This window comes from Ovis aries, chromosome 4 (assembly GCF_016772045.2).
Source record: "Ovis aries strain OAR_USU_Benz2616 breed Rambouillet chromosome 4, ARS-UI_Ramb_v3.0, whole genome shotgun sequence".
Classification (NCBI taxonomy): domain Eukaryota; kingdom Metazoa; phylum Chordata; class Mammalia; order Artiodactyla; family Bovidae; genus Ovis; species Ovis aries.
This window is the reverse complement of record NC_056057.1, coordinates 20,577,197-20,602,473: the sequence shown is the minus strand read 5'-3', so window position 1 is coordinate 20,602,473 and position 25,277 is coordinate 20,577,197. Positions and strand designations below refer to the sequence as shown.

Below are 25,277 nucleotides of genomic sequence, written 5' to 3'. Positions count from 1 at the left end.
TAAGTAGAAATGTATCTCTTTACAAACACTATCCTATAAAAACAAAAAATACCAGTTTTACTAAATAAAAGTGTCAGTAACAAGCTATGTTTCCCAATCTCCACAAAAGCTGGATTTTTAGCAGTAGTTCTTTGCACATTTTCGATAATGAGTATTGACAAGCTTTTTCTGAAGTGGAGAAGATAGTAAATATGTTAGTCTTTATGAGCCACATGTGTCTCTGTCACGATGATTCAACTCTGCTGTTGAAGCTGTAAGCAGTATGTAAAGAAATGAGTGTGGATATGTTTCCATAAAATTTATTTATAGAAATGGTACAGGTTGAATTTAGCCATAGTTTGTCAACTAGTCTATAAGGTAAAATAATCTTTCAAAATATAGGTTCCTTTTGCCTATTGAGCAAGCCCTATTAAAATTCAGTACTGTGTATAACAAATCCTATTAAATAGAGTAGAATACTACATCAAAATAATAAGACTTTAAGCTCTCTCAGGACCAAGATTGCTTATTAACCTTGGTGTGGAGATTGTTTCTCCTTTAATCACTCATATATGTCATAGGACCAGGCACATGGTAAGTGCCCAATAAATGTTCATTGAATTCAGATGAAATAAGACTGTTTTGAAATATTTGGGACTGTAACTATATTCTTTTTATCCTTAAAAATCATTTCTAAGACATTTCTGTGAATTAACTTGGTGATAAATATGTTTCAGGTTGGTCTGAATGTAGAGAGTATTTACAAAAAAAACTTACAGAATCTTAGTTTATCAGTAGATACCCACAAGCTTCATTGAAAGGTTCCTTGGAATATTTGAACCATTTAGAGAACAGGCTTACAGCTTGCACTTGATGAACCAGTGAAGAGGAAAATTACCACTACCATTGCTGCTGCTGCTCCTCCTCCCATTTCTGAGAGTAATAATAATAATAACAAAGCATAGTAATGATTCGTACAAGATCTTCAGTTATGCAGCCCTATGGAATCCTCCCTTCTCCCCTAACATAACCAGTAACTGAACACTCTGAAGAGTTTCCTTCCTAACTTCTCTGCCTGCCCCACTGACTTGTGTGTTCCCCTTGACGTAACAGTTTCAGGGAAGTTGCCAGGTTCTCTAGTCAGAGTGTTTCATCTCCTGCGAGATTCTTCCATTTTTTAACCTCAAGCTAGGATATCTTTATCCTCTCAGTTATTCAAACATCATTAACTATTAATTAAAATAAATCCCTATTCTAAATCTCTGTCTTCTAACCCTTTGTGGATGGTAGCATTATTTTTTTAAGAATGTGTCATCAATTTACATCACAAAAAAATTTATTTCTCTCACAGGACTCCTTAGGATGACCTATGTTGGTATGCTGCTCTATAAAAAAAAATAAAATTTTTGTTTTAACTCCCCTAATGAATGGCTTGTTTAGTTTTCTTTTCCTTCACACTTCCCTGTCTCTCCTCTCAAGGCATCAATTATCAATGATTTTATAATTGACCTGAATGCTGCACTTCCTTTATAAATATATGTCAAGAGCATTGTTCCTTGATGCCCCAGACCTGTACCTCTGTTAAGCCATGAATCCCCACTTACAAAAATTGAAAAATGGGCATGAAGTTCACCTTTACTGACATGAAGCCTTACCACTGACAAAGCAAAGCATCTGGATCAGACATCCAAGAGCCCATTTAACCTTTTTGTCTAACTGAGATGAGCATTAGCACATCCATTTGTACCTGTGTTGGCTGTTAATCTGATTACTAAGGAAGCATCTTGGTAAAAGTGACATAAAGTACTCCAAGAGCCATTTTCTTTGTGCTTTTAGAATATCCATTTTCCTTGAGGTGGAGAAATGCCATCACTGTCTATCTGCAGTGACATCAAGACCCTAGCTATCTCCTTAAAGCATGTGTTGGGCTGATAATCCCCCGACATTTTTTTCACATGATAATCTTGATTGAAGCTTTAATTTAGAAGCATAGATCATCTTTCCTGTGTTCCACTGATTAGAAATGTCAGCTCTTTTCATCATTCATCAGTACTCATCAGGGATGCTCAAATGTTATAGGAGAAAAAAAAAGAACACTCATTCTTAGAGATAAAGAGAAAACGCTGAATTATGTTATATTTTTGTTACTAACACACAATTACAATTTTGACCTGTACGAAGAAGGAATTTTCATACATTTTATTAAAGACAAAACAAATGTTTGAGTTCATCATCATTTAGAATGTTCTCCATTCTCAGATTCAATCTTTGTTTATAAACATGAAAAAAGGGCAAGCCGGAGTTCAGCTTAATTAAACATAAAATGTCATATATTCAGCATTATGCTCTCTTTGCATAAAATATTTATAAGTAACTTCTAGTAGTTGCAATTAAAAGTGAATCATCTTAAATTTAACCCCTCTTTAAACGGAGCAGGGTAAGGATGTAGAAGAAGGGATTGAAACTGAACCTGTGCCAGAGGTGTGGTCTCAGATTGATTCAAGGGGAAGGAATTGTTCAGGTTAATTTTCTTGAGGGGAAGAAACAAATAGGATTGGAGAAAAGTTGTATTCACTAAACACATGGCCACTGCTGGCATTTTCTTTATCTAGATACAGCTGGAAGACCACAGAGTGGACCGAGTGTCGGGTGGACCCTCTTCTCAGTCAACAGGACAAGAGGCGAGGCAACCAGACTGCCCTCTGCGGAGGAGGGGTCCAGACCCGAGAGGTGTACTGCGTGCAGGCCAATGAGAACCTCCTCTCGCAATTGAACACACACAAGGACAAAGAAGGTAATCTTGTTTTCTTCTCAAGTACTCACCTATGGAGAGCAGGCTTGGGATCATCCTGCAGGGGTATATATGCAGCCATCTGGGGGCATGAAGAGCTGTATATTGTTCACATTATGGCAGATATTAACTATGGTGAATGGTAGTCTAAATGATGGTTGTAAAAATAATTAATCAAGTTCCATCTTTGGTTGGTTCTGGTTTGCTGACAAGCCTCTCATTAAATTTTGACTTCAGGTTCTGAGTCAGAATTTAGCAAGAGTAATCAATTATAAAAATAGAATAAACGTGTCTTATAAGGATACATATAGAATGCAAATATGTGTTCCAAAGCCCAAATTTCTTTTCTTCATATAAGAATAAGTAAAACCCGTATGTTAAAAAAGAAACCTTGTTTTGCTGTTTTATACTGATGTTGAAAAGTTAGTTATGGTATTGAGAGAAAATTCACTTTGAATTTAAAAGAAATAGAGAATAAAACTACAGGAAAAGATCTTTAACCCAAAGGCATAACTTAAAAAAAAAAAAAAAAAACCCTTTGATTAAATGCTTTGATTTGGTAGACATATCTTAGAATTTTTTTGGTCTAACTCTCAGTTTGGGGACCAAATGTGATAAGTGTACAAAAGAATAAGTGAGTCCAAGATGGCCAAGACTAAAAGTACATATTGTTAAATATTAATATTACTCTAAAAATCTGATCATCGTTGGATTGAGCCTCTTAAGAGCCTCTTAACATTTTACTACCTGAGGGACTACAGGACTTGTATCACTAATACATTCAGCACATATTGATTAGTTGCCAGAAGAGTTCCAAAAATTGTCTATGGTGATGAGGACAGAAATATCAATATAAATTTCATGTCAGGAAAATGCTCATGGTCATCATGAGGGTGCACAGACCAACAGTCATCATGCAGTATGAAAGTGAAAGTGTTGGTCGCTCAGTTGCGTCTGACTCTTTGCAGCCCCATGGACTGTAGCCTGCCAAGCCCCTCTGCTCATGGGATTTCCCAGGCAAGAATACTGGAGTGGGTTGCCAGTTTCTTCTCCAGGGGATCTTCCCCACCCAGGGTTCAAACCCAAGTCTCCCACATTGCAGGCAGATTCTTTACCATCTGAGCCACTATAATTGAGTTTTAGAATAGCTGTCATGAGAAAATAGAGGAATCTTCATAAAGAAGGTGGAATTTGAACTGAGTTATGATGCATATACTCCATATAGTTAAGCAGGTCAGGCATGCAAGACGGAGTTTATTCTAAGCAGAAGGAACAGCATGTATTAAAGGTAAAAAAAAAAAAAGAACAGAATAAAAAAATAAATATTCAGAGAAGGAATATGACCAAGAAGAATCAGAAAAAAACAAGGAAAGAACCAAGAGAAAAAGATGTTTCATAAAACAAAAGAAGAGAGAGTTCTTTTGCCTCCCACCAAAAAGGAGTGGCTAGTAATTCTTGGGAAATAAGGACTAAAGTTTTGCATTTGCAGCTTGCGGAATTTAATTGTTTTGTATCCACTGGCTTTACACAGCATGTTAACTCATTTAGTAATCTAGCCTAGGGATACCTTTTACTACTAATATGTCTTGCAATTTTAAGGAAGTAGCATAAAACATGTAATGTTAGTACATTAATATTTTCTTAGTCACTTTAATGGCTACATTTTTAATACCCTTTGGTGAATTTATTATGGCAGTCCTTTCAGAGTAGTATAATTTCATTGCTAGAAGTAGATCAGATTTTAGTTTCTGAATGTCAATTATATCCTGTAGGTTATTACTTTCAAAAGATCCTTCAGAATTTTGAATTGTAATTGGATACTTTAAAAAATTATTTTGTCATAGAGTTCCCTGACTACTGCTGTCAAAGCACTGCAGAGCAATAAAAATAAAAGTCACAGGAAAAAAGATAAGATGCAAAGAATATTATTATTAAGATGTATCTGTTGGACTAATGCAAAAACCAAAGCAGAGATTCATAGATATGGAAGCAGTCAATTCACCTAAAATTAATATTCAATCTTGTAAGTATATAACATAAATAATTTAAGAATCTGTGTCCTTTCATGTCAAATATCAAGAATATTAATAAGCCTCTTATAGTCTTTGCAAAAACAGTTGATTCTTACTAAAAGTTGCAGTTATTTTTTCCTCAGAACTTAGATTATGTGAGTTCTCCCTGCTGCTGCTAAGTTGCTTCAGTCGTGTCCGACTCTGTGCGACCCCATAGACGGCCTCCTACCAGGCTCCTCTGTTCCTGGGATTCTCCAGGCAAGAACACTGGAGTGGGTTGCCATTTCCTTCTCCAGTGCATGAAAGTGAAAAGTGAAAGTGAAGTCACTCAGTAAGTGTCCAACTCTTCGTGACCCCTTGGACTGCATCCTACCAGGCTCCTCCATCCATGGGATTTTCCAGGCAAGAGTACTAGAGTGGGTTGCCATTGCCTTCTCCGATGTGAGTTCTCCCTGCTGCTGCTGCTGCTGCTGCTGCTAAATCGCTTCAGTCGTGTCTGACTCTGTGTGACCCCATAGACGGCCTCCTACCAGGCTCCTCTGTCCCTGGGATTCTCCAGGCAAGAACACTGGAGTGGGGTGCCATTGCCTTCTCCGACCAGGCTCCCAGTAGTACTCAATTTTCCCTAGTAGGAAACTTGTTAGATATACCAGCATCCCAAGGGTAACACATGTGAATACTACAGATATGTGTGAATGGAGAACAGTTAGACTGTGGGCTGTGAAGATTGTTCATAGTCTTATCTTTTTCAATAAATATGAAAGAATGAAAGCTTACTTTATAAAAGCAGCGAAACCTCTCAGAATAACTTGCTTATTCAATCCTAACAAGAAGGTACTGATCTCAAGAAATCCTGACTGTTTAACCGTGAACAGCCTATCATAAAAGCAATTCATATTGCAACTTAATTTGAAGAATAAGGATTGAACTGTTGTTTTTGTAGATTCTCTCTCTGTTCTCTAAATGTCTTTTCACACATAACCAAACTATTAAAAATACTTTAACTCAAAATACTTCAGCCCCAACATAAAATTTCCTTATACAGAAATACTGAAAACAAGTGATATGACATCAACTTCCTTTATTATCTTGGTATATCATGTTACATAGAAGATTGATAATGACCACCATAGCACAAAAGCCAGATCCCTTTAAATTACTTTATTCATTGATGTATTTTCTGCTATTAACTGACTCTCAAACCACCCAAGGCCATAATTCTTTTCCTTGGAGCTAATATATTTAATTTTCAGGAAGTTTAAATATTTATTATTAAAGTACTCACAAAGTATAAATTATGATATTCAAAACTTGGTATGAGTTGAATTATCAGGATAGTTATTAAGTTGGTAATGGCATCTACAGACAATAGGAAAAATATTTCTTCTTGATATTGAGAATATCCACATTTTATTCATGGAACTCTCACAGTTCTAACAGAATATGAGGTGATCAAAATTTCCATTATCACTTATTTAGAAGAAAGGCTTGACAGGTTCTCTGCTGAGAAGAGTCAGTAGTAAAATCTTTGACGGTTTCTGTGAGCTGGCTGTTCAGAATTCCAGTAGTCTTGAAAAATGTCCAGTTTGTCCTGGCATGAAATCTATCCTCAAAATATGACAGGAAGAGGCCTTGCCCATGAGGAGGTTATCAGTATAACTCCTAGAAAGCTGATGGAAGTGTTACTGATCTTTAGATGCATGACGTGAATTGACTCTTGTAAGAGTTCTTAGTGAAATGAAAGTAGATTCTAGCTATAGTAACTGAAAACATCCTTCCAGCTGATACAGATTGAACATGTTTTCAAAAGAGGGAAGCCAAAGGTATCAGTTATAAAGCACCATAAAGCTTACTGGGATTTATATCATAGAAAATTTTAGAATATGCTTTTATACAAAACATACCAAATAATCCACACTTATATCTGCATAAGGTCTGTGAGATTTGTGGTTATTAAGAAAGACAGTCTGGATAATAAGCCTGTATGATGACACTGAATGAGACAAACCAGCAGAAAGGTTTGGAGGATCAATGGAAAGATGGACTGAGGGCAGGATGATTGTACTGTGAATGGGTAGACAGAAGGATGAATAAAGAGCTCATGTTTTCACATGTTTTGCCCCCAAAAATGTGAATGAAATAGTCACCATCCCTATGAAGTACAAATTATTTGTAATTGTAGTCTTCTTACTATAGTTCCACAGACTACCCTGCTTCAGTCAACACTGTTTTGCGGGGGAAAAATAGCTATGCTTATATATATGCTGCTCTTTCCCTGTTATTTCAGAAACTAAATATCAGAGTACATTGAAGCCTAGTGCTGCACCTTCCCTGTCTATCACTTTTGAAATAACAGATGGGTGAGGCTGTTATACATAACATTTCAATCAGAAATGTGTGTCAAGAGTCTCTATACCTGCCCTGATATAATTCTTAAACCCTCTAGGAAAGACAGTAGTTTAGTTTTACTTTCTACTGTCCTTGAAATAGAAAAGCTGGGGCTTCCCTGGTAGCTCAGATGGTAAAGAATCAGCCTGCAACTCAGGAGACCCGGGTTCGATTCCTTAGTCAGGAAGATCCCCAGAAGAAGGGATAGGCTACGCACTCCGGTATTCTTGGGCTTCCCTGGTGGCTCAGGTCGTAAACAATCTGCCTGCAATGCAGGAGACCAGGGTTTGATCCCTGGGTTGGGACGATCCCCCAGAGAAGGGCGTGGCAACCCACTCCAGTGTTCTTGCCTGGAGAATCCCCATGGACAGAGGAGCCTGGTGGGCTACAGTTCGTGGGGTCTCAAAGAGTTGGACATGACTGAGTGACTAAACACACAGGAAATAGAAATGATTTTTTGTCTCTTGGCTTTCTATAACATCATCATACAGATATAAATATTGTAGAAAACATAAAAGGATTTTTGAATTTACTAACTTTATAATGTCTCAGATATCATAATTATATAAACGTGTAAAGTTTGGTTATGAACACTTGTTGTAGTAAATTCATGAACATGTGAACAGTTTTCATAATTTATCATTTTTTTAAACATACCACTTTGTGCTCTCCTGATCTTCATATGGTAAATGAAGAAGGAAGTAAGTCATGTTGTGTTTGAGAAACATACCCTACCTACACTGATATAGTGGGATGTAAAAAGCACTGTGATATAGAATAATTAAAACATAAGAAATCCCTGCAGAAATCAGGCCTTCCTCAGAAATTGGTCCTCTGGATATTTTGTGTAAGAGAAGGGATGTTTCCCTACTCCCCTACAGTAATCTCTTTGTGATCAGTAGATTACAAAATGGAAAGTGAGATGAAAGAAGTTTCAGGCACTGGGATGGAAGTTAATCAAAACTTATATGCTGGGAATTAGAGTAAGCTGGTCAGTGGTCTACACTGGGAGTAACTTAGAATTTTTAGTAGAGGAAGAGCTTACTAATGATGTGTCAGGGAAAATTCAACCAAAAAGGTAATCAAAGAGAAATATAAGGAGACAGCTAGGAAGTCATCTAATCATGAAAACAATGCTTATAATACCTTTGACTTAGTCAATGTTTAATAAACGTTTGTTGTTTGACATGTTTACTCTCTCCTTTGTTAAAGTGGTGCAATTTTAAAAATTTGTCTGAAAATTGCCTCTTTAATGCTTCAGTTGCAATTAAACATTGTCTCTTTCAGGTAGGGACTCTAGTCACACACATCATCCTTCACCCCTGAAGAATTACTATTCACACCTCTGACTTTGAATGCAGGAAACGTGACCTAGTTGTTAGATCAAATGATGAGAATAAAAATTTATGCATTTTGTGTCAGGTGGGCCCCGCATTTAAGAGACTATTTTTATTTGTCTGTTTTTTTTTCTCTTCTCTAATTATATAGATAGCTTAAAAATCTTTTGAATATTCATACTAAGGCTACCTTCATGAGAATCCCAGACAGATAATCAGGAAATATTGTTTTCATTTCTGCTTGGCCTTATATCCTGATGAGCATTGCTTATTTACCTAAAAATATTGAATGACATTTATGCTATGTTTAAGCAATATGGTAGACTAGCTGAAAATCATATTTTTAAAAAAGATTTATTGATGGATTTATTTTTGTCTGTGCCGGGTCTTCATTGCTGTATGTGGGCTTTCTCTAGTTGCAGTAAGCAGCCTTCTCATTGCAGTGGCTTCTCTTGTTGCAGAGCATGGGCTTTAGGCATGCAGGCTTCAGTAATTGCCTGGAGAGTCCCATGGATGGAGGAGCCTGGTGGGCTGCAGTCCGTGGGGTCACTGGGAGATGGACAGAACTGAGTGACTTCACTTTCACTTTTCACCTTCATGCACTGGAGAAGGAAATGGCAACCCATTCCAGTGTTCGTGCCTGGAGAATCCCAGGGACAGGGGAGCCTGGTCGGCTGCTGTCCATGGGGTCGCACAGTCAGACACGACTGAAGCGACTTAGCAGCAGCAGCAGCAGCAGCAGCAGACTCAGGAATTGTGTCTCACTGGCTCGAAAGTGCTAACTCAGTAGTTTTGGTGCACAGGACTGGTTGCCATGTGGCATGTGGGAACCCATGTCACCTGCATTGGCAAGCAGAGGATTCCTAACCACTGGACCACCAGGGAAGGCTCTGAAAATCATACTTTAAAAAATATTTGGACATTCAGGATGCAATATTTTTTAAAATACTTTTAAGAGCAGAACTGAGGTCTTGATAAACTAAATGATTTCCCAGTAATGAAAGCTGAGTTGATAGCTTCTGTGATTGCCCTTGGGAGGGGATGGTACGGAAGACGGGTTTGCATTATGGGGACTTGGGAGAGTGGAACCAGTAAGGGGAATGACATTAACTTCTGCTCAGAGAAAGAGAGCATAAGCAGAATTACTGCATTACTTCATCAACCTCAAAGGTTATAGGATCAATGATTAAGCAGAAAAATTCAACATACTTATAGCCGGAGATAAAAAAGAATCAGATCAGCTTTAGCCTTGAATCAGGGCAAAAACAAACCTTCCTAAACATTCCAGCTATGGCCTATATTCATATGAGTTTAAGTCTCAAATTTATGGTACTTCCATAAATCCTGAGACCACAAAGCTGAAAATTAAAGTGAGAAATGGCATCAGGCAATTGTATCACCAAAGTGCCTGACATAGCAAAAGTAAAAAGTCTAAAGAGAGAGACATTTTAACCTAAGTTGCAGGATTTTCCTGGATAAATGACACCACTCAAAATTGTGAGGTACATGAGGAAAAACAATTCATTGTAAACAGGATTTAAAATGCCTAACAAACAGTAAAATTTGACTTTCAAGTTTGGAAATATTTTAAAAAGCAGATATAGACTATAAAATACGTATGTTAAAACTTATTTAAGATGTAAAGGAAAATTAGAACATTAAATATAATGAGGCACAGTTTAAAAGACCACATTTTTAAAAAGAAAAGAAATGGAAGTTCTAGGACTAAAAAGTACTTTAACTGGAAATAAACAAATGGATAGATTACACATATTGAGATAAATGATTATCAGTACATTAAAGACAAATATAAGCAGATTATCTGAAATGTAACATTGAAAATAGAAATTAAAAATAAAAACAAGGATAACAGTCACACAGAATTAAACAAGAAGATTCAGAGTAAGAGAATCAAGAGAAAAGATGAGAGAATTATCTAGAATTGATGTAAGACAAGAATGTGCAGAATCAAGAAAATCTGCTAGCAAGATAAGAATATTTATATAAATTATATACAGTATAGTGGGTTTTCAGCTAATGAACTCCAAAGACATATTAAAAGGAATAGAGAGAAGGAAAAAAATTAATTACAAAATAATTAACAAATTAACAGTGAAGTTCTCAACAGCTACAAGAAATCAAAATGATATATTCAGAGTCAAAGTTTATTATAGAAAATCAAAATAATATATTCAGAGTCAAAGGTTATTATAGAAAATCATTTTGTTTTAATTATTATGAATCCAATCAAATGTATTGCATGTGTTTTACTGTGATCAAACTTAAGCCTGTGGATTATTCAGTCCAAGCAGGTACCACTGGTGAAAAGTATATAAACACACAGATTCATACATTTTACTTCCCAGGCAATAATGCCATCTTTATATACAAAGTGCAGATGAAATTTTTATTTTATCAAGGAAATAACATGACTTTTAAATTATACATATATATGTGCAATGTTAACATTATCCTGAAGATTGAATGGCTGGATTGTTTAAATGACATTTGACAGAACATTTTCTTGGGTAATCAAAATTCCCAGAATTTTCTCCAGAATTTTTAGAGTAAAGGATAAGCTTCACAAACGTAAAACTCAATACAAATTATATTGCTAACTTGATATTGTTCAATGAAACATGAAAATTATAACAAATTTTTAAAACTTAAGGAAACATCTGAAAATTCGTATCTCAAACCTATCTCCCTTTGTATCATTCTCATTTTTTCCCCTAGTTTCTTCATGGTAAAGGTGAGTGACACTGGCTTGATTACCTAGACAAAAGTAATCATGACAAAGGAATTATTACCCAGAAAAGGTAACAAAATTCATTATATATGTTGGTGTCTTTGATAAAGTTTAGTGTCTTTGACAAAGTCATAGATGGTACAGTGTTAAATATGTGAGTTATATTGAGCTAATAAGGATAAAACATTCTGGATAATAATGTTATGACACAAAAAGATATTAATGTGCTAGGCCCATTGAAACTTTCCCAACTTATAAAGTCCAATGAAATACTTAGGTACCTATACTTAAGACCCAAACACTATGCTAATAGGAAGTTAATACCATAATGATGATGATGATGATGATATGAAAACAAGGTGTTGATTGTGTTTATTAAGGGTCACAAGAGTCAGATATAACTTAATCACTAACAACATTAACTGTTTAATGTGGGGAAGGAACAGTTGGCATCAATTGCTTAATATTATTTTCTTTTCATTAAAGTAGACTTGATTTATAATGTTGGGTTAGTTTCAGGTGTGCAACAAGGTGATTGAGTTTTTCATATTCTTTTCTATTATAACTTATTATGAGATACTGAATATAGTTCCCTGTAATATACAGTAGGATTTGTTGTTACCTACTTTTAAATTTTTATTGGAGTATAGTTGATTTACAATGTTATGTTAGTTTCATGTGTAAACTAGATCAGATACACATATACGTATGTCCACACATTTTTAGATTTTTTCCTCATACAGGCTTCCCTGATAGCTCAGTTGGTAAAGAATCCACCTGCAAAGCAGGAGATCTCAGTTCCATTCCTAGGTTGGCAAGAGCAGCTGGAGAAGGGATAGGCCACCTTCTCCAGAATTCTTGGGCTTCCCTTGTGGCTCAGCTGGTAAAGAACCTGCCTGCAAAGTGGGAGACTGGGTTTGATCCCTGGGTCAGGAAGATCCCCTGGAGAAGGGAAAGACTACCCACTCCAGTATTCTGGCATAGAGAATTTCATGGATTGTATAGTCCATGGGGGTCACAAAGAGTCGGACATGACTGACGGACTTTCACTTTCACTTTTCTTTTTCCTCATATAGATCATTGCAGAATATTGAATAGAATTCCCTGTGCTATATACTAGGTGCTTATTAGTTATCTATTTTATATACAGTAGTGTGTATATGTTAATCCTAATCTCCCAGTTTATCCTCTGTTTTTCCCCCTGGTAACCATAAATTTGATTTCTGTATTGTGACTCTGTTTCTCTTTTGTAAATAAATTCATTTGTATCATTTTTTTAGGTTCCATATATAAGTGATACAATATGGTATTTGTCTTTCTCTGACTTACTTTACTCCATATGACAATCTCTGAATCCATCCATGTGGCTGCAGGTGGCATTATTTTGGTTTTTTATGGCTGAATAATATTCCATTGTATTATGGAATCTTCCTTATCCACTACTTATTTATCCACTCCTCTGTCAAGAGGCATTTAGGTTGCTTCCATGTCTTGGCCCTTGTAAATAGTACTGCTGTGAACTTTGGGGTGCATGTATCTTTTTGAATTATGGTTTTCTTCAGACACATGCCCAGGAGTAGGATTGCTGGATCATATAGTAGTTATATTTTTAGTTCTTTAAGAAACCTCTATACTGTTCTCCATAGTGGCTGTACCAATGTTACATTCCCACCAACAAGGGGGTTCCCTTTTCTCCACAGCCTCTCCAGCATTTATTGTTTATACACTTTTTGATGATGGCCATTCTGACTGGTGTGAGGAGATACATTATTGTAGTTTTGATTTGCATTTCTCTAACAATTAATGATGTTGAGCATCTTTTTATGTGTTGGCCATCTCTATGTCTTTTATGGGGAAATGTCTATTTAGGTTTCCTGCCCATTTTTTGATTGGTTGTTTGTTTTGTTTTTTGCTTTTTTTAAAATTAATTTATTCATTTTAATTGGAGGCTAATTACTTTACAACATTGTGGTGGGTTTTGCCATACATTGACATGAATCATCCATGGGTGTACATGTGTCCCCCATCCCGAACTCCCCTCCCACCTCCCTCCCCACCCCATCCCTCTGGGTTGTCCCAGTGCACTGGCTTTGAGTGCTCTGTTTCATTAATCACACTTGGACTGGTGATCTGTTTCACATATGGTAATATACATGTTTCAGTTGAGCTGTTTGTATATTTTGAATATTAATCAGTTGTCAGTCACTTTGTTTGCAAGTTTTATATAGTAGTTTGTATCTGCTAATCTCAAACTCCTAATTTATCCCTTCCCCCCTTCCAGTTTGGTAATCATAGATTTGTTTTCTACGTTTGTGTTTGTTTTTCTTTGGTAAATAAGTTCAGTTGTATCGTATGTTTTTAGATTCCACATATAAATAATATCACATGATGTATGTCTTTCTCTGTCTGACTTCACTTAGTATGATAACCTCTAGATCCATCCATATTGCTTCAAATGATATTTTTTCCTTGTCTTTTTATGGCTCAGTAATATTCCATTCTGTGTGTATGTACCACATCTTCTTTACCCATTCTTCTGTTGATAGATACTTAGATTGCTTCCATGTCTTGGCTATTGTAAATAGTGTTGGTCTGAATATTGGGGTGCATGCAGCTTTTAAAATTAGAGTTTTATCAGGGCATATGCCCAAGTGTGGGATTGCTGGATCATATGGTAATTCTATTTTAGTTCTTTAAGGAACCTCCATACTGTTCTCCATAGTGGCTGCACTAATTTAAATTCACACCAACAATGTAGGACGGTTCCCTTTTCTCTATACCCTCTCCAACATTTATTTGTAGACTTTTTGATGATAGTTTTTTCAACCAGTGTGAGGTGGTATCTCATTATAGTTTTGATTTTTGCTTTTTTAAAAATTAATTTATTCATTTTAATTGGAGGCTAATTACTTTACAATATTGTGGTGGGTTTTGATTTGCAGTTCTTTAACAATTAATGATACTGAGCATCTTTTCATGTCAGAAAAGGTGCTCATGTCACATGTTTCATGTCACAACACTCAGAGGAGTGTCGTATTAGTTGCTCAAGTTGTGTCTGACTCTGTGACCCACCAGGCTGACTATAGCCCACCAGGCTCCTCTGTCCATGGGATTTTTCCAAGCAAGAATATTGGAGTGGGTTTGGGGATCTTCCCAACCCAAGGATCAAACCAGGTCTCCTGCATTGCAGGCAGACTCTTTAGCATCTGAACCACCAGAGAAGCTTGTGTCAGAGGGTTATTGTTAAACTCATCCTGTGTCTGTTCTCCCGAGTGTTACTTTTCTGAACATCAATCACAGTCTGATTAATGAAGTGCTACGATTTGGGTACCTCACTTGGTATTTCTTCATTCACTTAATACATACTTATTGAGCAACTGTTACGTTGCACCATTGATTTATATGTTGAAGATAGAATGTTTTGAAAAGCAGACTTGATCACTGCCCTCTGTATTTAATGCTACTAGTAGCCTTGTGAAAAGTGAAAGTGAAGTTGTTCAGTCATGTCCGACTCTTCAGGACCACTCCAGTGTTCTTGCCTGGAGAATCCCAGGGACTGCAGGGCCTGGTGGGCTGCCGTCTGTGGGGTTGCCCAGAGTCAGACATGACTGAAGCGACTTAGCAGCAGCAGCAGCAGTAGCCTTGTATTTAAGGCCTGCTCACTGGAGGTTCAGAGTTGCCCCTTCACAAGGCTGACATGGAGAGGCTTCTACACACTGGAGAGCCATTTTGGTGGTCCTTAGTTAAAACATGAAAATACAATACATTATATAAACGTGGTCCATGTTTAACAAAGAACATTTACCCTTATCCACTGGGCATATTATTTTTCTGGAAATCACATGTTTTCAAAATGTGGCTTAAGAATCACCTGTATGCTTTAAGAAAATGCAAAAAAAATCCCTGAGTATTATCTGCTGGGATTGTGATTCTGTAGGTCTGAAATGGATGCAGAAATCTGTTTTTTTTTTTTTTTTGAGGCCCAAAACATAAATAATTTATGCATTTGTGAAAAAGCAAAATCGCAAATACATAATCTCTAAGCTCTCTATCATGGTTTCAGAAGGGTCTTGTGTATGTGAAGGGCCCTGACCTTAAGCTGCATGAGTTTCTTAATGAATCTGTTCTAAATTCTAACACAAGATTTTTTTGTTCTCTGCCAAAGAGGATCAGTATATTAGGATGAGAAACAGAAATACAGGCATTCGTGTCCTGAAAACAGGTTCCCCAGCGTTCTGGATGTAAAACTGGGGAGAATGGAGTGACTGGAAATAGTCACTTTGTCTTCAGAAGTGAAGTAGAACTTTCAGTTCTGGTATTGGTCTTATTTATGTTCATCGAGCCCTAGTTTTAGGTCCCTGAGCTGCTGATCTTTAGAAGACCATGATACGTTGCTAGTAGTTAGGTTAGGAAATTGGAGGGGAAGAACACTTTACACTGAGATGCTGTTTCATCTTACTTTATACCTGTAACCCAAGATGGGAAGAAGCCAGAGCTGTTAGTAAAAGACCTTCCATTAATGAAAGAAAAAGGGTGTATAAAATGTCACATAACCTGACGCTATCAAGTGACTGTACTGTGTATGCTTTTTGTAACCCTTAAGCACTTATTTCATCGAGTCAGTTGCAGATGAGTGATAGCACCAGAAGGAATTTTGAAATGAGTACTCAGAGACCTGCACTGGCGAATAAATAGAGTTTTTTTCTTTTTCTTTTTTTTTCTGAAGCACACTGCTGCCATCTAAGAATGTAAAAGAAATGGTTTGTGGCGGGCTGTTCCCTGCCTTGCTGATGATTGCTCAATAGGGAGTAGCTACTCTCACCAGTGTTAACAGAGGAGTACAAACTACATTGTGGAACTCATTAATATTTATTCCTGCTAAAAGCAATGGGCAATAAAAAGGGAAATAAACCAGGGAGAATAGCAATGGGAAAAGGAAGCCATGACAACAGATTCATCTTGAAAAGCTTCACCATTTATTGCACACAAAAAATACACTTGAAGTACAAGAATCCATATTATTAGTTCAGAACCCACTCAAAACGCCTCTTATGGGTCAACTAATATTATGATAAAAATTGTATGCTGAGCACAATTTAAGAATTTCAAATAGCTGTCCATACTCTTGTAATTATGTGATTTTGAGTTATCACTTTACACGAAGCTACATTTTCTCAGCATCAGAGTCAGTTCTCCTGTCTGTAGACAAGAACTTCCTCTAAGCCAAGGATTCCCTGTCTGTTGCAGCAGAGACCAGTGACATTCCTCTTCCTTTTCTCATGCTGCTCCTTTATTATCTGACTTGAAATGCCTTCAGCCATTGTCACAACTATCCAAGTATCTGCTGTTTCAAATCATCTTTGTTATGCTGTTAAGATTTCATTGATCTTCCTTCATCCAAAGCCTATGCCTTTCTTATACTACATTGTACAAGTTCCCGTTTGATTACACAGAATTCTATGCTTTGATAATTGTGTCATGAGTATTATGCCAACTTCCCAAGATTATAAGCTTAGAAGGAGGGAATGGTGATTTTCCCCTCCTAAATTTTAATTTATCCATCATTCTTACCAGAAGTCTGGGTGGTTTGCTAACTGCATCATTTAGAAATATCTTTAAGAAAGATTAAAAAGCCCTTCAGTGAAAGGATGTTGACTTCCTAGACATCTAATTTATAGTGTTTCATTTTGGACTAATATTTATGTCTCACTAACTTCATTTGTTTCTCCCTTTGTTTTCCTTTCCTCTGCAAAGGCTTAATGAGATAACATATGTAAAGCACATCCTAGCATAAGGCCTTGTGCTTATTATATGCCAAATGAGTATTAACTGCTTTTGTTTATGTGTTTACTTTTCTGCTTAAATTGAGAAAAAGAAAGGAATTTTTTTAAATGATAGTTTTACTCTAAGCATTTTGCATGTAATAAAGGCTTAATTGTATCCTGGCCTTGCTAGTTGAGAAACAACACAGAGAATGTATAATTCATGGAGTCTCTTTTCAGTATGTCTCAAAATCCTTTCATATGCTTACATTATACATGAAATTGCTCCTTTCTTGGAAAAAATAATCTTCCTTTGTATTATTTCAGAGTAAAAAGAAACAGAACTATTTTACTTCTGTATTTATAGGGGACAGAATAATTACCGCTTCCCTTACTTTGTGACGCTGAATCCTTGAGAAATTTAAGCAGCACTCTTGCTAAAGGAGTCTGATGGAGATACTTGCAATAATCCTGGGATTGTATGGTTGCTCTGAAAGCACATTTACCTCATTGCTCAGCCTATCCCACATTGGTTCATCTGCCCTTTATGGCACATAGGATTCTTGAGTATCTAAAATGATATTTGTTAGGCCTTGGTGTTGTTCAGTGACTCAGTTGTGTCTGATTATTTGTGACCCAATGGACTGCAGCACACCAGGATTCCGTGTTTTTCACTATTTCCTGGAGTTTGCTCAGATTCGTGTCCATTGAGTTGATGATGCCATCCAACCATCTCATTCTCTGTTACTCCCTTCTTCTCTTGCCTTCAATCTTTCCCAGCATCAAGGTCTTTTCCAGTGAGTCCACTCTTCGCATCAGGTGGCAAAAGTATTGGAGCTTCAGCATCAGCCCTTCAAACAAATATTCAGGATTGATTTCATATAGGGTTGACTGGTTTAATCTCCTTGTTGTCCGAGGGACTCTCAAGAGTCTTCTTCAGCACCACAGTTCAAAAGAATCACTTTTTCAGTGCTCAGCCTTCTTTATGGTCCAACTCTCAAATCTGTACATGACTCCTGGAAAAACCATAGTTTTGACTATATGGACCTTTGTTGGCAAAGTGATGCCTGCTTTTTAATATGTTGTGTAGCTTTGTCATAGCTTTTCTTCCAAGGAGCAAGTGTCTTTTAATTTCATGGCTGCTGTCACCAACTACAGTGATTTTGGAGCCCCCCAAAATAAAGTCTGTCACTGTTTTCATTTTTCCCTGTCTGTTTGCCATGAAGTAATGGGACCAGATGCCTTGATCTTAGTGTCTTGAATGTTGAATTTTAAGCCAGCTTTTTCACACTTCTTTTCACTCACCTTCATGAAGAGGCTCTTTAGTTCTTCTTTGCTTTCTGCCTTAGGGTGGTGTCATCTGCATATCTGAGGTTACTGATATTTTTCCCGGAAATCTTGATTAGTTAGGCCTGGGAGACCTTAACTTTTTTGTCAAAATAATGTTAATAAATACATGTGAAAAATTACAAAATAGGCTTGCTGTTTTACATGTCCTCAGCTAGGTCTGGTTAGAAAGGCTTGGGTCAATTAAGTTCCTACTGCATTAGGAATTTCCAGAAGTATTTTGAGACTAAAAAGTCAGGTTTCCACTAAGAAAGCTATTGATCCATTGCTCACTGTCTTTCAAAAATTCATAGCAGAAGGACTAAGCGAGAAACTAACATATTGTAATAGTGTTTTCCCATTAATGCATGACTACATTTTCACAGACATATCAAGACAGTAAGCGACAAGAGAACAGATGCAAGCCAGTCTTCTGACTCCAAGTCTAAGTTCTGTCTAGTCCGCCCCTGCCCTATGAATTTACTTCAGAATAAAAAAACTGGATACAGCAGTTACCTACAACCTTATCAAAATCATCAAAACCAGTTGTAGTGTATTAAATGATCTATCCTCAGAAATGTCACAAACTGATGATATTTCTGTCGCAAAAATAAACAAAAATGGTCCTTATAACAGAAAATTGAAAAAAAGTAAGGATAATTTAATTGCCTTTTAAGATTCAACACCATTAAGAGATTGATTCCTCAGTATGGTTCTATGAGAGGTCAACATGAAGTCTTGCCCACGTCAAGTCTTGTGAAGTCTTGAAGTCATGTCAGGCTCTTGACGTTTGAACCAATATTGTGTTGAATCATATGAAACTGTTAGTTTTGTAGGTCAAGAGCTGTTGATTAGTGGCAGTTTCCTGTATGTCACCTGAAAAGGTACCTTTACTGTATTATGTCAAGTCACCTAGTGTCTATAGATTTTCCACTGTCAGTTCAAGGCTGCAGCGAGTGGCTATGAGTTGTAGTCATTGTTTCCACATGAACAATATATATTTGTGCTGTGTGCAGTGTGCTTTAGAGAGGGTAATGATTGTCTTCTGTAAAATTATGTAAATTTCCCCAGAGTAGATTTTATTTATGGGAAGATAACTTATATTGATGGCTTGAGAGTGACTTGAATTTTTCAAGCAACACTTATTCTATTTGCAGTTAGAAATATGCATTCAATTATGTGATTTTTAATACTTATCTGTGCCCCATTTTGTTTTATGTAGCATATAAAATAAAGGGTGATACTGTCATTTTAAGAATAAATGGGTGAAGAATGTGGGACAAAGGAAAAATACTCGTAGAAACAGATTATCAACCAAATGATGAATATAATAATATACAAAATGGATGCCATAAGATCCTAGAAATTTCTTGAAATGGGACTAATAGTTTTAGCTCTAAGCTTGTAGTAGCCAAGCAATGAAGAATACTATGTTAATTATGAAATTCACAGCATCCATTAGACAGTAGAAACCAGTTGTAAAGGAAAAGCACAATTTCTGGTTTTAAGAAAAAGAAAATTCACCAGTAGGCCTTAATAAAGAGGACACTATAACTATATTGCTTTACAGCCTCATTAACATCTTTAGTATCAATACCACAATGAATTTTATAAGGAAGCTTTCTCTTTAAGCGGTTTTCCTCAATGTAGGGCACTCACATAAATATGAAAGTGTAACTCAGGAAAGGCAAATCAGTAGGGATTAATGTGATATGGTACAGATTTATAGGTCTCTGCTAAGCAGGATAACCCAGGGATAGAGTTCAGAGTATCTATGAATGGATGTGGAGCTATTCCCTCAGGCAGCCCTCCTCAGAGCTTTGATAGATATTGAGAGACAGAGTTTCCTTACATCCCCTGACACAGGGATCTGGAGCACTGTTGTTCTGAGTTCTGTTTAGTTGCACTTAAATGCAGAGACACATATTCCAGCCATCATCTAGGTGAAAAGAGGATTAGCATCCTTAAAAGAAAATCGAAAGGCTTGACAAAGACATAAGCTTGAATAAAATATGATGCCACTTTGAACAGTGAGAAAAGTTCAGCCCTAACTAGATGTAGGACGAGGAAGAACTTTAGACACAGATAAAGGAATGTCAAAGCTCCTTAAATCTATTCCAGCATACAACCCATGGTAAAAATCTGGACATAAGTGCAAGGGAGACCGAGCTTCAACATTAATGCCATGTCTTAGAAGAAGCAGTTTTATTTTCTGGTGTCTTCATCAAGATAAAATTATTTAGAATGGAAATCCATAGACCTAAATGAGTTCATCTGAAGTAATTAATGTTAACAATGAGGAGGCTTGAGAAGGCAATAGACACTATATGTGAGATGCTGTTCTGTTTTACCATTAGTGGCTCATTGGGCCTTCACCAAAAGCCTAATAAGTACCATTGTTATATAATACTGAGGTACAGAAAAATTAAATATTTCTACCAAGGCGTAAATAGCTAGTAAATATAATAACCTGTATAGTGAATCAAAAAGCCAGCTTTCTGAGCCTGTGCTCTTAACTAATATGCCATAGAGTTAGGGATTTTAGTTATAAGACAGTTTGATACTGGGAAAAATTTAAACTCCTCTCTTAAGTGACATTTGTTTTAAAATACATTGTTCAGTTGCCCTGTCATGTCCAACTATTTGCAACCCCATGGACTGCAGCACGCCGGGCCGCCCTGTCCTTCACCATCTCCTAGAGCTTACCAAGTTCATGTCCATTGCATTGGTTTCTTTTAAATTATGTCTCAGAGCCAATGGTTTATACTGTTGTTCCTGTTTAACAGCAGAAAAACTGCATATATGAAAATGTCCATGTTTCTATTAGTCATTCTTTCATTTATTCAACCAATATTTTCTGAGTGCCTTCTATGTCTAGGTAATATTCTAAATGGTGAAAATAGAGAAGTAAACACAGGCAAAATACTTGCTGTGCATTTTAAGAGACAGGTTAAAAGCAAAGAGATAAAATCAACAAGCAGTCATCAGATGGCAATAAGTACTATGCGGAGGATCAAAGTAGGGGGAATGTGAGCGAGAATGACGGGGCAGTAATATTTTTTGGATCTTCAGGGTATTGTTTGGCTTCCCAAATTTGTATAGCTAGCCTAAAATTCTCATCTGAGAAACAAAAAGTATATAATGACCTTTCTGTTTGACATCTCCAGTCAGAACACTCAAGTATATTTGTCTCCCTTCCACACATTCTTATAATAGCAGAATAAATGAAAGTTTTGGGAGAATGGCATTCTAACATGTATACTATCATGTAAGAATCGAATCGCCAGTCTATGTCTGATGCAGGATACAGCATGCTTGGGGCTGGTGCATGGGGATGACCCAGAGAGATGTTATGGGGAGGGAGGTGGGAGGGGGGTTCATGTTTGGGAACGCATGTAAGAATTAAAGATTTTTAAATTAAAAATTAAAAAAAAACATATTAGAGTACAATATACTTGAATAGTGCAAGTTTCATTATCTACTTGGTACACATGTCAAAATAAATCCTTTTAAGCTATTTAGGGGTGAAAAAATCACCCCTAAATATCAGAAGAGGCAACACATAATAGTTGTTTGGTAAATATTTACTGAATAAATCAATAAATGGACTTAATAAATGACCCCTAAGGGTTGATAGATATGATTTCTAATAATCATTATTTTGGCAAAATTTCTTCTTCTGATAGCTAAAGAGATGAAAGTTCTAAGCTATGCATATTTAGAAATATATTTATAAAAACCTTGTAAGTAAATGTTTTAAATCATGAGAAAATCAAGCATATTGTTAGGCTTCAGCTTCCAACTAAAATTAAGTAAACTTCTCAGTAAGAATAATTGTAAAATTGAACAAAATGACAAAGCAGCTAGTTTTAGGTATTAAACAACAAGCAGCAGAAAATTGTGGTCATAATTGTGAGGTGATCAATCACCTCAGCCTTATGAAGACAAGCATAGCTTCAGGTCTTGCTAAATTAAGAAGTCAGAAAGCTGAGTTCCAGGATGCTAAAATGACTAGCAATTTCAGTGCAGCATACAGAAAGAGCAGCTGCACTGAGGGAAGTGGGATGGAGTCCAGGAGTCTATGTGGGATACTCCATGGAGCCTTGACCAGGGCATTGTGCTGACTGAGACTCTGTGAAGTCTAGCAGAGATCCTGTGTGGCAAGGCTGATAGAACAGATAGTGCAGTGCTAGGAGATGTCACGGAGAAGGCGGTGGCACCCCACTCCAGTACTCTTGCCTGGAAAATCCCATGGGCGGAGGAGCCTGGTAGGCTGCAGTCCATGGGGTCGCTAAGAGTTGGACAGGACTGAGTGACTTCACTTTCACTTTTCACTTTCATGCATTGGAGAAGGAAATGGCCACCCACTCCAGTGTTCTTGCCTGGAGGATCCCAGGGACGGGGGAGCCTGGTGGGCTGCCGTCTATGGGGTCGCACAGTCGGACACGACTAAAGTGACTTAGCAGCAGCAGCAGCAGGAGATGTCAAAGTTCCAGCCCTGGAAGGATGAGAATACTCACTGAGCACCTCAGCCCTCATGGCTTAGGAGTAGGACCGTACATACTGTCACAACCAGATTCAAATCTGAACCAGACAAGCCTGAATCCAAATGAAACCAAGTCTGAGACGATCAAAAGGATCTACTGGCGATTTAACTGTTTAACAGAACAAAATTCATAAAGGAAGATGATGCAGTTCAGATTTCCTGCAACATATTATGCACAAAGTCTGGAAAGTGTGATAAACCATTACTCCAGGGAATTTCCTGGCAGTCCAGTGGTTAGTGTTAGTCGCTCAATTGTGTCCAGCTCTTTGCAACCCCATGGACTGTAGCTTTCCAGGCTCCTCTGTCCGTGGAATTCTCCAGACAAGAATAGACTGGGTCAAGCCCTGTTTATGGAACTAAATCCTGTAAGGCACGTGTGGTGCAGCCAAAAAAATTAGTAATAATAAATTACTCTACGTGCAAAATTAAAGAGATCTGTTATCAAGAAAAAAGTCAATAGAAGTATATCTGAGAAGACCCAGATACTACAGTTAGCAGACAAGGACTTTAGGGAACTTATTACTGTACATATTTTCAAAGGTTTTGAAGGATAAGATTGTCTTGGAGAGTGAAGAGCTGGGAGTATAAAGAGAAAGTTACACATTTATAAGAATATGGAAATTCAAAAATGTAACAGGTCTGCAATTTAAAAAATGCATTCAGTGGGCTTAACTCCTAGTGCTACCAAAAGAAGGATTAAGTGATCTTGAAAACAGATCAATGGAAATTGTTGGATCTGAGTAGGAGAAAGGGTTATTGATCTTGAAGACAATTGATAGAAATGATCAGCTCTGAAGAATAGAGAGAGGAAGAGGTGAGGGTGGGGGAAGTGAAGAGAGACTCAATAATTGGTGAAGTCATATCAAAGGATTAATGATACTACAGGAAAGAGAGAGAGTGATCTGATAAGAAAGATATTTGACGAAATAAAGGCCAAAATATTCTCAAATTTGTTGAAAAAGAAACCATCAACTTTCATATCTAATAAGCTCAGCAAACCCCAAACAGGACAAATATAAATATACAGAGTGAAGTCAGCCAGAAAGAAAAACACCAATACAGTATACTAACACATATATATGGAATTTAGGAAGATGGCAATGACGACCCTGTATGCAAGACAGGGAAAGAGACACAGATGTGTATAACGGACTTTTGGACTCAGAGGGAGAGGGAGAGGGTGGGATGATTTGGGAGAATGACATTCTAACATGTATACTATCATGTGAATTGAATCGCCAGTCTATGTCTGACGCAGGATGCAGCATGCTTGGGGCTGGTGCATGGGGATGACCCAGAAAGTTGTTATGGGGAGGGAGGTGGGAGGGGGTTCATGTTTGGGAATGCATGTAAGAATTAAAGATTTTAAAATTTAAAAATAAAAAACTAAAATTAAAAAAAAAAAAGACAACAATGGCAACAACAACAACAATAACAACATATTAAACTCGAATTTCTGGACACTGAAGATAAAGAGAAAATTCTCAAAGCACCCAGAGGAAAAGCCACATGATATATACATGTGAATAAAGATAACAAAGGATTGAAATCTCATCAGAGACAATTAAGCAATGTTTCTGCTGGGGGAAAAAAAGAAAATTGCCATCTTAGACCCTGGGAATTGAGCAAGTGCCTTCAGGGCCCAGTTTTCTCCCTTCCCCAGAATAACATCCTAATTTACTTTGGCGGGGCAGCTAAAGAATCTGAGGGGCTTCCATCCTTTCTTTAGTTTCAGAGGCCTTTATCTGGCAGAGTCAAAACCCAGAGTCCTGAGGAAAGGACCAGCTTTTCTTCTCATATCTATGGTTTCTCAGGTTTATTTGGTGCCAGCTGATCATTGTGAGTCTTTACAAAATGAACATGGCTGTCCAGCTTAAATCCTGCTGAGCTAATTGGCAAACTCCTCTAACCTGAGGACAGAGCTGAGAAACACCACCGCCAGGAGGGTTCTTTGATGAATTCATCAAGACTGGAGACAGAAATCATCTTGACAGAACACAGGAACCAAGAGAAATATATAGGGGCAGGATCCCGAGTTTTGGATCCTCTTCTAAATATCCTCCCAAGAGCCCTTTTCAGGTTGTATGCCACCTGGTCCTTCATCAAGATGGAACCAGAAGCGTAAAGCCTCTCTCCACCTCCTTGTCTGTAGTCTCTCCTTTCTTGGGCTGTAATGCTGACGTTTTCTTTTTTCCTCCACATTCAGGGGTTCCTTGAGTAAGGTTTGAAAGTGAAAGTCGCTCCATTGTGTCCAGCTCTTTGCGACCCCATGGACTGTAGTCCATGGAATTCTCCAAGCCCAAGTACTGGAGTGGGTAGCGATTCCCTTCTCCGGGGGATCTTCCCAACCCCGGTCCTCCTGCACTGCAGTGTATTCTTTACCATCT

At 37.3% G+C, this 25,277-nt stretch overlaps 1 protein-coding gene across 1 annotated transcript in view; it reads left to right on the top strand.

Annotated features, from left to right (window-relative positions):
* The window catches only part of THSD7A (thrombospondin type 1 domain containing 7A), a 484,905-nt gene that overhangs the window by 270,173 nt on the left and 189,455 nt on the right, over positions 1-25,277 (top strand). The window contains exon 4 of the mRNA XM_015095205.4: positions 2,592-2,773. Within this exon, the coding sequence (XP_014950691.3) occupies positions 2,592-2,773 (182 nt within the window). The remainder of the gene's footprint in view (positions 1-2,591; positions 2,774-25,277) is intronic.